Source organism: Suncus etruscus, chromosome 19 (assembly GCF_024139225.1).
Source record: "Suncus etruscus isolate mSunEtr1 chromosome 19, mSunEtr1.pri.cur, whole genome shotgun sequence".
NCBI lineage: Eukaryota > Metazoa > Chordata > Mammalia > Eulipotyphla > Soricidae > Suncus > Suncus etruscus.
Window position 1 is genome coordinate 43,260,587 of NC_064866.1, and position 12,762 is coordinate 43,273,348.

General features: G+C 40.1%; 1 protein-coding gene across 2 annotated transcripts in view; it reads right to left on the reverse strand.

Annotated features, from left to right (window-relative positions):
- Positions 1 to 12,762, reverse strand: part of ZFAT (zinc finger and AT-hook domain containing) — a 159,371-nt gene that overhangs the window by 79,210 nt on the left and 67,399 nt on the right. For both annotated transcript variants that reach the window (XM_049765564.1, XM_049765565.1), the window contains exons 7-9: positions 9,740 to 9,827; positions 7,190 to 7,339; positions 4,655 to 4,828 (exon numbers count right to left, since the gene is read on the reverse strand). In XM_049765564.1, coding sequence (XP_049621521.1) covers positions 4,655 to 4,828; positions 7,190 to 7,339; positions 9,740 to 9,827 — 412 coding nt within the window. The remainder of the gene's footprint in view (positions 1 to 4,654; positions 4,829 to 7,189; positions 7,340 to 9,739; positions 9,828 to 12,762) is intronic.

Below are 12,762 nucleotides of genomic sequence, written 5' to 3' on the forward strand. Positions count from 1 at the left end.
TGCAAGCGCTAGCCAAGGAAGGACCGCAGTTCAATCTCCCGGCGTCCCATATGGTCCCCCCAAGCCAGGGGCAATTTCTGAGTGCTTAGCCAGGAGTAACCCCTGAGCATCAAACGGGTGTGGCCCCAAAAACAAAACAAAACAAATTGGACCCTTTATAGATCAATGTACATATAGATTGGCAATCCTTTTAAGTGAAAACTTCACCCAGACTGACCTATCCTTTCTAAGGCACAGTAATAAGCTCCTTTGGGAAAGAGAAAGTATAAACAAAGATATGTCACTTTAAAGAAACCAATAAATGTGTGAAAATTGGATGGGGGGACAGATAAAGAGAGAAGATTATTATTCAATTCCTTTTTCCTTTATTAAGGATACCCATAAAGATTCATTTAATAGTGAGCTTCTCTGACATATTTTAAAATATCTCACTTACAGCATTTCATTTAATATCAGTAAGATGGAAAATAAAGGAAACCAACAACCTGATACTTTTATTTTTGTTTTGTTTGGGGTTTTTTTGGCCATAACTGACAGGGTTCTGGGGTTACTCTTGGCACTGAGCTCAGAAATAGCTCCTGGCAGACTCTGGGGACCATATGGGATGCAGGGAATCAAACCCGGGTCCATCCCAGGTCATCTGTATGCAAGGCAAATGCCTTACTGCTGTGCTATAGCTCTGGCCCCTACAACCTGGCACTTTTTAAGTTATTATTTCCCAATCACTCTGTGGCAGGTACTTGAAGTGTTTTTCATTATTCAACCAACATAAGTTCCAGATTCTATTCAACCCGAAAAAATTTCAGGCATATCTCAGATGGCACACATATGCAACCCCATTAATTGATGAGAAAACTTAAGCAAGAAGTACTTTGACCAAGGTCACTTTGTAAGGTAGAAACACTCTCCTTCCTGAAAATAGTTTCTCTGTGGAGCTACTTATTTATTGAGTTATTTCTGATAACATAAAGCCTTTAAAACCAAATCATTTCAGAAGGCTTGTGAGCAATGCCTGCTTCTAAAACAGAGGCAATTCTGGGAGCTTGTTAGAGAGAACCAGGACCCCAGTATGAGTCTAACTTCCCAACAAAGCATTTAGATCTGATTAAATGGCTCAGAGGCTATGTGGGGGAGAAAATGCCCTTGTTTTACAAATGAAATGATGTATCTGAAAATCTGAACAAATAGTTCCAAAATTTCCAAAGCAAAAGAAATTTTAAAAAATTAAGATATACAGGGCCAGTGAGATAGCATGGAGGTAAAGCATTTTCCTTGTATGCAGAAAGACATTGGTTCAAATCCCAGCATCCCATAGGGTCCCTCGAGCCTGGAGCGATTTCTGAGCATAAAGCCAGGAGTAACCCCTGAGCGCTGCCAGATGTGACCCAAAACACAAAACAAAACAAAACAAAAATTAAGATATACATAAAAATAAAAAAAATATGTAGATAATAATAAAACTAGTTATAAACATGGTATCTTACAATGAACTACAACAAAAACTATTAAAACAGAGCAAAATATCTTGAGAAATTCTAGCATTTCAAAATAAAATTGGTAAGACTGATTTCTCTATAAATATGTTATCAGTTGATAGCTGTTTAGATAACAAAGATTTTTCCATGTGTCATATTACAAAAAAAAATTTAAGATTATTAAACTGAAGAATTTATAAACTAAAACTTGAAGAATATAGAAGTCCCCCCTCTAAAATGAAGAAGGCATGCTTAACATAGAAAAATTATAAAGGAAAATAAATAAAGACTAGTTAATTTAACTAAACAAAGTATTTAACATTTTACTTTAAAAGATAATATTTTTAGGGGCCGGAGTGGTGGTGCAAGTGGTAAGGCGTCTGCCTTGTCCATGCTAGCCTAGGTCAGACTGCGGTTCAATCCCCGGAGTTCCATATGATCCCCCAAAAATGGGGAGCCAGAATGGTAGCACAAACAGTAGAGTATTAATTTGCCTTGCTTCGGCTGAACCAGGAAGGATGCAGGTTTGATCCCCAGCACTCCAGGTGGTCCCCTGAGCCAGGAGTATTTTCTGAGCACAGAGCCAGTAGTAACCCCTAAGCATCATCAGGTGTGATCCAAAAATAAAAACAAATAAACAAAAAAAGATAAGTTTGGGGAGAATTACAACATGATAAAGTACCAAGATCAAAAAAAAAAAATCTAGAAATCAACAAAATAAAACAGAACTACTACAAAAAGGGGTAACAGATGTGACCAAACTTTTCCAAGGCTTTTATAAAATTAATAATGGACACCATTAAAATGGCTATGGCTTAGTTAAAGGTACATATTCATCATCAATGAGCAAACAGAACTGAAAGGTAGAGCAACCAGTCCATTCCCCAATGGCACACTTCCAAACTGGTCTTTGGAAAACATCTAACTATGGAAAATCATAATAAAAATAGAAATGACACATAGCAATCTAGGAAAGATTGATTTAGAAAGGATCTATGCAGTTCCTCATCTTTGCAGCTCCATATCTTTAGTGCCTCCTAGGAACACTAAACTACGAGACCCAGGCGGCCAGACAAGGTGGGTGTTGGGGAGGTCCCTCCTGGAGGGGTCCCAAGCTTTCCCCACCCTTCCCTCAGCACTAGGGTGGGAAGGACACAGGGTGGAGGGCGGGCAGATCCTGGCTTCCGGTTCTCTACCGAATCCTTTCTTGATCTGGAGGCTAGCTCTAGCCGGCATGGGGTTTGGGGAGACGCCATTGTTGCATTAAATAATTAAGGCCTTCTCCCTAGCTTGGGCGTGCTGGGAGCCTTGGTAGGCCCCCAGCCGTCCCCTCTCCTGCCCCCAGGCCTCCAGGCCTTCCCTGGGTGCCAGCCCAAATGGCCAGAAATGGTGGGTCCTAACTTGGGGTGTGCTGAGATTTGCTCGGTTGCACTAAGGTTGTCACTGGCAATTTCTTACCAGTCTACACGTTCAAAACCACGCAGGGACTAGCACCCCCACGCCCACAGTATATATTAAGAGTATTCCCTATCCCTAAGTTATGTTTTGCGTATGCAGAATGTGTATTTTGTATTCTGCCCTTTCGCACACCCCTACAAAGCTCATTTTTACTCCTTAACTCTCTCACCTCCCAACCATCAGTAACCCACATTACTCTTTTTAACTTCAGTACTGCACAATCCTAATCACAGATCAAAGCCGTGCGCATTGGGTCTAACAACCCCCAACTATTTCAAAAGACATTAAATGGACACGTATGTCTTCTGAATATTTTATGTGTTTTTTCTCTGACAGCCATAAGTCTTACTAAATAATCTCTTATACAGGGACAATTCTACCCACTTTTTATTTTTTCTTCTCTTTATGAGCTGTTCAATAAGGAATTTTGGTGAAAGGGTCCCCCAGTTTAATGTTTATGACTGAACCATGTCATGGGGATTGTTGGACTTGTTCTTATGGCCCCCATATGCGCAGATAACGTCACGTGGCATTGTTCCTTCTTTGCTTAGGTACATTAAAATGGGAAAATACTATATGAGATTCAAGCACTATTAAAGCCTCATGTCCCTGCTTTTCAGCATAACAAAACAAGGAAAGGAAGCTGGCCCACCAAGACATCCCTGCAATGGATTTTCCTCACCAACCTAAAGATGCTGTTCCTTCTTCCCAGAATGTTGGGTATTTCCAGATAAAACATGATATTACAAATATCCCAATCTTCTCAAATATGTCAGAAAAAATAGTAAGAAAGACAAACAAGGCGATATTTCCTATTCTTTGACAGAAGAGATTTCATAACCGTGTGGCATTCCCTTTCAAAAAGCCTAAATTGGAGTTTTGGCTACACACACACACAACACACTCACACACACACATATGCATGCTTCTACATCTTTTTATTTTGAAGGGACACACTCAGCAAAGCTCAGGGCTTTATGCTTTATGCTGAGGTATCATTCCTGGTAGTGCTCAGGAGACCATTTGATGCCTTTGCTTATCATCGAAGTGAAGTGATTGTCAGGAAAGACTGTGTGTCCCTGTGATCTTGTGACACTCTGGTTCCCGTTGATCCATCCCTCATCTCCCACAGCTAGTTTGTATTCCCAATTACATTTGCATTCTCTCTTCTCAAAGTTCACCAAACAGTCCAGATCTTTCTTAGGTCCTCTACGCTCCATCTCAACCCACTTTCATAGGCCAGTGGATATTCCCGACCAACTCTGAAGGCATTTGCTTTAATTACAGGCGTAACTTTGTAAGGGATTCCATTGAATAAGGTAGTGTCATGTCAAGAAACATCTCTAAGCTGATTGATTGTAGAGGAGTAAAATTCATGAATAATTATATAACTGAATGTTTTCATTACTCAAGACATTACTGCTTTACTGTATTTTATCTATCTGATTATGAATTTTTTTAATTTACAGTGAACTATAAAAGGCTTAACCACACACACACACACACACACAAACACACACACACACTGTGTCAGTCAGTGCTGAGCACAGGGCAATGAAGTGTTGGGCAAGGTCTGGCTACTTCTCCGATTGGAAGCTCCACCAAACTCCTGCTCTATTCTGCCTGTAGGTACACAACCACAGTATCTGCTAGAGTCAGATGTCATGAACTTCCAGCCACATTTTCCAACAGAAACTCTCGCTCTTCAGGCATATACTCACCATCGGCCGTGTGGAGGAGTTTGTGACTTTTCAATGTTCCTTTCGATTTAAATTTCTTGCCACACATGTCACACAGATGGGTTTTCTCAGTGCTGTGACGATTCATATGAGCCTTAAGGTTACTCTTGCTACGAGTTGCATACTCACACAAAGAACACTTGAAGGGTTTTACGCCTGCCAGAGAAGGGGAAAATAGATATTTACCTTGTATGTCTTGTATGCATAATCTTCATATCCATGCTCATTTGGAATAAAGCAGCAAGTTGGCCTATCCTTAAAATGTGTGCATTGCCCATACATGCTCATAAGCACATTTTTCCTTTAAACTAGGGTGCCCTTCCCTCCTGTTCTACCAAGGGCATCCAAGTGATCCCATTCTTGGGCCCTACCAACATGACTTTGATTACCACTCAAAGTGCCCAAATCCTGACACTGTCTACTTGCTATCTGCACAGAGGACATTAGAATGAAATGATCACACCTGCTTCTCTCTAGAGTCTGGAAGTCCTCTGGCAGGACCCTGAGCAGTTAACGCAGCAAAAGTTCAAAGTTCATTAAATTTTAGTACATGGAGTTAAACTGAATAAAAGTCAAGGAACCAAAGGCCTTCACAAAAATCACTAGGATCAGATATTGAAGAATTACTAGACAAATAAGCAAAGGTTTACAATAAAAATTTTTGGGCTAATGGCTCAAATTCTAGGGCTATCCTGATCCATTCAACTGATATCTCCTGAACATAGTAGACCTGAGAGATGGTCCTGAATTTGAAATGTCTTAGCCCTGGGCTTGTTTCACTGACAAGAGAGAAAGGCAGAAAAGTAGAAAGATCATACAATCAGTATACCAAGTAATTACAGTGGTGGGTGTAACATGTATTTCAGCAAGCCCAGCAGTTCCACATTTTCTATCTCTATGATCTAAGACTTTGCAGGTAGGAAATGAAGCTCTAATGAGGCAGCAGGATGTCCTGTGGGCACAATGCTGCTGTGCTGGCATGCTGGTGAAAGAGAAAGCATCCCTAAACAATGGCCAGGGTCTCAGCTCCTCCGCTGGCTCAAGCTTCTGTTTCATTAGTTACTATTCTCTTTATTGCTCTGATAGTATCTTCATTGCCATCACTCTCCTGGGGCCTAAAGTCAGCCATTTTCATCTCCTATGGTAGAACAGCTTTACTTAATCCTTTATCCTAGCCTCAAGGAGCCATCCAGCTTCCTGCCCACAGCAATCCACCACAAGAAGGAATCTACTGCAGATGTCTGCAAGGGCTTTCCCCACATTCCAAAGCAAGAATCACATCCTTACCCAGTGGGAATAAAAGAGGTTGGTAGCCAGCTGTCTCTAATAGGACCTGACCTCAGGTTCCCAGTGTCCCAGAAAGTGAGCTTAAGACTTCTCTAGAAAAGGGAGGTACCCTCAAAGCACAGCCTCCATTCTTCTTCCATAGTTCATGTCCATGCTGTTCTTCTACCGGCAGAACTTTTCCTCCACAACATGAATGACAGCTATCCACACCTCTGAATAACAGAATAGTGTTGCCCTTCATACATTCATTCATTCATTCACCGTATCAAAACTGTGAATGTCCTGTGGTGGGCACTAGAACAGATTTCCATGACCAAGGAAGTGTTCCACCTCTTCTGCAACTTGCTTCCAGGACACAAGTCACTATTATTTAAGCACAGCTGCACAAGAGCTAAGAAGAATTAGATTCCTTTGATCACTGCAATTGCTCTAAATAAATAATGACTTAAAACACTGATCTAAGCTCACTGATGGACACATTATTTTTTGCAATATGCTAAAGAAGGTCTAACTCTAGGGGACATGAAGATATGGCTTTTTCCTATACAACTGTAAGGAAAAATGAATCCGTGAAATTTGCTCATACATGGATGAATATGGAAGCATTATGCTGAATAAATGAGTCAAAAGGAGAGGGATGGATAGATATAGAATGACTGCACTCATTTCTGAGATATTAAAAAAGTAGATATTATGTTAATAATACCAGAGACAATAGAGACAAGGAGGACTGGCCCATAATAGGAAGCTTGCCACTTAGCAGAGAGGGCAGAGAAGAAAACCTATGGTCTGAAATGACCACTCTGGACAAGAACTGAGTGCTGAAAGGAAGCAAAATGCAATTCATGATACTCCTTCAGTAACAATATTGCAAACTACAATATTGCAAAATATTGCAAACTTAGGGTTTCAAAGGAAAAAAGGAAGAGCAGGGGAATGTCTGCCATAGAATAGCAGGGGGGAAGGTAGATGGAAGGGAAGGGGAGGAAGGAAACAGGAGACATTAGCAGCAAGAAATGCGCACTCATAAAGCGATGGGTGTTGGACATTTTATGATTAAAACTCAATCATGAACAACTTTCGAACTGTGTGTCTCATGGTGATTCAATAAAAAAATTATTCAAAAGAAAAAGATACGGCTTTCTCTGAAAATAAATGGCTTCCTTCCCCCAATGAAGCATGGAGACATGAAATCAAAAGGATGCTCCATTTTGAAAAGTGAATACTCACCTTCATGAGCCCAAATGTGACGCTGAAGGTCTGAGCCATTCTTCATGAAATAGAAATCACAATATGGGCATTTCATGGCTCTCTTCCCAATCAGCCCTTTCAGCTGAACCCTCCTCCCGAGAACCTCGGAAATGGTGCTCATGGAGACCTCTAGAAGAAAAGCAGGAGAATAATCAGAAACAATCAAAGGACGCTGCTCCAGATTAGATGGAAATAATTCCCATGGCGGCACCTGTTGATCTTAGACACACTAAGATGGCAAATTGAGAGGTGGTACATGGCGTGAGATTTTTGTCTAAAAAGTTAAGCCAGAATCTAATCATGGACGGGTAAAAAGTAAAAATCAACATCAAATATGACCAGCAGAGAAACAATGTCAAAAAGCAACAGTCAGAAAATATAGAATAAAAGGGCCAGAGAGAAAGTACAGTAAATAGGGCTCATGCATTTCACACAGTTGACACAGATTCAATGCCCAGCATCCTGCATGTTCCTCTGAGCACCACCAAAAGTAATTCCTGAGTGTAGAGCCAGGAGTAATCTCTGAACATCCTCAGACATGACCCAAAAAGAAAGAGTCAAGAATGCATAATGGAACAGGAAAAGTAAAATAATTTTTCCAAGAAATTATTTTGGGAACTATTGGATTTGGGAACTATTAGATTCACATTATCCTGTAGAATACAAGAAACCTAAGTAACACAATTGAAATCAAAATGTTTGGGACTTTATTCAAACAAATCAACTGTAAGAAGAAATTCTGTGTCGGTTTGGGTAAATTTAGAAAGATACAATACTAAGTAATAATAAAGTGTTAACTATTAATTTTGTTTGTTTAAACAGTGTCATTGTAGTTATACTGAAAAAAAAGTCCTCTTAGTCGGAGATGCATTTAAAAAAATTTTTAATGGGAAATTTGTATGATTTTAGTTTCTATTTTTAAATATTCTAGGGAAAAATTCATGGAAATAAGGGTGTTCATAGGCGAAACAAGACCGGCGACAGCAGATAACTGGTGAAGCCAAGTTATGAGTACTGCTTATTTCTTGTTTTGTATATATTTGTAATTTCCCATAGTAAAAAGTTAAATCTTTACATCTATTTACAAGCATAACTTGAGTGTCTTCTGTTCACACTGAATCGTGGATTCCATGAGTCACGAGTTCCTTTAAGAAGGCCAGTACTGGATACTCAGAGAACATAATGTAGAACACAAATAAAAAGACCTACGTGTTTCCACACTGATGAAGGTCTCAAGGCTTCATTCATTCCCAGATAAAACACAAGTGTTTTAGCACTTTGCTATTTCTTTATTTTCCCTTATTGTCATTTAATTTCTAAAAAATCCAAAGGAAATACAAAGAAAAAGAGGAAGGAGAACATGAACAAAAGGAGAGGTGCACTAAATTTATCTCAACACACAGTATTGAGGTCTGATTCCTGCCAGATGTGAGCTGGTGGTCTGGAGGCAAAATCTAAAGGCAGTAGTCCTACTCCAAAGATACCCTGGGGTAACAGAGAGTGCCAAAGGTTAAGTGCATGAAGACCCATGACTGAGTGAGGGGCCTCCCCCAGCCTCAGGTTGAATAGACTCTTCCAAGGCAGAACTCTGAGAAGAAACTTGAAAGAATAAATCATAATCAATCAGCCAGAACAAATAATGCTCCAGGAGTGTAAAAAAGTGATGCAGCATGAATATGTAAGCAGTTGACACATTCCAACAGTGTGGGATATTAAGAGGGGACCTTCGTTCAAACTCACTGGAAATCTTCAACTGATAAGAAACCCAAACTCTATCATCCTACCACCCATCCCTATAAGTAGGAACTCTGAAAATATAAGCTTAAGGAAGGGATTGGGCACAAGGCACCTATGGGAGCGGGATCAGACCTGCCCTGTCAGGTTTTCTAACGGTTTCCAAAATGATATTAAAAGGAGGCTGGCTGTCAAGAAGGCAAGTGGGTTGTGGGGAAAGGTAATCTAGATATTGATGGAGGGAAATATTACTTGTTGTGGGATTGACATTGGAACGTTGCCAGTCTGTAACCCCCTCGAGTCATTTTGTAAATCATGGTGCCTTAATAAAAATTTAATTAAAAATAATTCAAAATAAAATGGAATCAAGAGGCAGAGAAATCATTTAGATGGTAAGGGCAAAGTAGTCATACTGATGTAAGGGACTTGCCTTGCATGTGGCCCACTTAAGTTTGATCCCTGATACCATCTATCTTCCCAATTGCCAACAGGGGTAACTCCTGAGGACAGAGCCACAATAGCCTCTGAGTGGGAATGATCCCAAAACAAAGCAAACATGGTCCTGAATCTAGATAGGGTGATGTATATGAAGATCAGACTGAATAATATAATAAAGGATACACATGTGAGTATGTATATCATATGTATACATATATGAGCCTTAAATAAAAGGTTGTTCCTTGAATGTATTCATATTCCTCTTTTTCCATTTAATCCAGATAATACATAATGCTGTCTTCAAATAAGCACAAACATTTCAAAATTAATCATCCACTCTAAACTATATGGCCTTACCCGGATGGTTGGTCTTGATGTGTGACTTTATCAATCGATCTTCTGAAAAAGACTTTTCACATACAGGACAAGAATAACTCCTTTTGTCCTTAATAGAAAGAAAGAGTAATCAATTCACTACTTCATTTCAGCCAGAACGATGGGGGAAAAAACACCTTCATGAACACTGCCATCATAACCATCACTATCACCACCACCACCACCACCATTACCACAACCACTCAATTACCACCTCCATATTAACACCATCATCATAACCATAATAGCCACCACCATCAAAGCTACACAGATGCACATAACACCAAGTACGTTTGTTCTAACACAGCCTGGGTGCTCAAGCATAGTATGAAAATGGTGTCAACTCCATTTAAAAAAGAAAGGATGGAGTTTAGAGATATGTATCTTAGAGAGATGACTGCACCAGTAGGGGGCAAGGGTTAGCCTCAAGGTTTACCACACAAACCAATACTCTTCTTTGACCCAACAGCTGTGTTCTAGCACTCAATGTATGGCATGCCTGGGGATTTCATAGAAGTTCTGTTATTGACACTTGTGACCACTCTAGGAGGACAAGTGTCATTATATTCATATTACAGATTAAAAAAAAAAAACAAAACAAAGTCAAGAATGACAAGTTTCACATCTAAGGAAAAGACCCAGAGTTGAAACCTAAGAGTGCAAGTGCCAACCCCGGACTCCTCGACTACTCGAGAGCCCATGTCCATTTTCATTCTGCATTGGCTTCTTCAATCTGTCTATACTGGAATGATTCTCAGTTTTACAAAGTACTTGAGAAGCATAAGCTCTGGTTTTTACTCAAGTATCCTTTCTCTTGGAGTTTACATTAGAGCTATTTCACCTAATGATTTTTTCCAAAAGTGGATAACATGGGTTAAAATGTATCCCACTCCCTTCTTCTAGTTCAAATACACCATAACCTCCATAATTCAGAATGTGTCCTTATTTGGAAACAGAGTCAATACAAATAGAATAAGGTCATTAGGACAGCCTCTAGTTCAAAATACTTGAAGAATATTGGGGAATATTTATAAAAAAAAAAAAGGGAAAATGTGGGAGCTGAAGCAATAAGCACAGCGGTTGGCTTGCATTCAGCCTACCTGGGACGGTCCCAAGTTCGATCACTGGCATCCCATATGGTCCCCCAAGCCTATTAGGAGTGATTTCTGAGTGCAGATCCAGGAGTAACCCCTGAATGCTGTCAGGTATGACCCCTCTCCCCAAAAAAAGAAAGAAAAAAAAAAAAAGAAAGAGGAAAGTGTGGCCCCAGGCATAAAAATAGGGAGATGATTCAGGCTGAGATCCAGGTAATATAACTACAAGACAAGGAATAGCAGAAAATGTCAGCAAACAGCCAAACTGAGACTAAAAGCAAGGGGCTGACTGTCTCTCACAGCCTCAGCATGACAGGAAAGCAACCCAGTCGACACCTTGATCTTGGGCTCCTCGCTCTTAGACTACGGGGCAGTTAATCTCTATTTAAGTCTCTCCAGTGTGGGGCTTTATTATGGCAGCCCTAGCTAGCTCCTCTGATGGGTGAGCTGGACAAGGAAAAAGAAACAGCAGCTGAGCTCACTGTTTCTAAAGGCACTTCTGCTGGCTAGTGGGGAAGAGGCAGCTACTGCCCCAAAAATGAAAGTTTATTTGAATTTCATGGTCTCCCCTCAGTGTTCCCATCAGGGAAGACAACTGAGTGAGGTAACATCAGTATCCACAGAGAGAAACCCAGCACACCCACAAGTTGTGAAAAGATGGCTAGCTAGTATTTACTAGATGTTCAAGCTTACATCATACGGGGAGCTAAAGCACAGTGGGATGGGGTCCATATTGCAAGCCCAGAACAAAAAGTAAAAACAAGACATAGAAAAGATGTAACTGCAAGAAAATATTTTGGGTTTTTGTGTGTCCTGGAAGATGTTAACACAGTTATGCTCATTCAATTGAAAGAGGACTGACACCATTTGTTGAGCATGTACTGTAAACACCCCCACTAAAACAAGGGGTCTCCATATCTGAGCTAATAAACAATTTTCACAGCAACTCCAAAAGACAAAGTATTCATACCAGTAAATAAGAGTAATAATAGCCCTAGGTCTTACATAAGTAAATACATCCAATCACCATGAAATGCAGTTAATTATAACCTTAATGATAATAATTACCCTTTTTTTTGAGAACTTGGGTACCATGGGGCTTACGATAGCCTATGAGATATGCAAGAACCTACCTAAGATCACATCACCAAAAAAAGCAAACTGAATATTCAAACCAGCCACCTAAGATAGCTGCAAGGAAATACAAATTGCATTGAGTCCCTGAATTCACATTCTCTTTTTTGCATTTATTAGCTGAGGACATTTTCTTCTCTGTAAAAAGACCTTTGGTTTATACTGCCAAAATAATGTGGCAATACTGTGAAGAGAATAAAGGAGAAATGCAACTTCAACATAAAAAGCATGAAGTATTGCTTTCACTTTCCAGTTAAGATGTACGAAACTTGGATGTCTCCAATTCAACCTAACAACATGGAAAGCTGAAGAAACTGAAAAAGCAACAATTCTTACATTGAAAATACCTATGAGTCCCAAAAAAAAAAGCACTGTGCCCCAGTTTAGAGCCATTAACTGGTAAAAACAGAGAACAACAACTTACTACAGCAAAAACCCAAGCAAAGTCTTCCCTAAAGACCAACACTGAGGTAAAGAAACCAGAATTATACTTAATGGTGGACACAGTAAGAGTTAAAAATAACATAAAGAACTGAGGAGTAGTACAAGTGGGCAAGATTCATTTCTTGCACAGTCAACACAGGCAGTCTCTGATACCATAGATGACACTCTGAGTCCATCCAGGAGTAATCTCTGAGCAAAACCAAGTGTGCCCCAAACACTAACTAGTAGTGGTGGTGGTGGTGGTGGTGGTGGTGGTGGTGGTGGTGGTGGTGGTGGTGGTGGTGGTGGTGGTGGTGGTGGTGGTGGTAATAGTTGTAAAAGAGACATATGCAG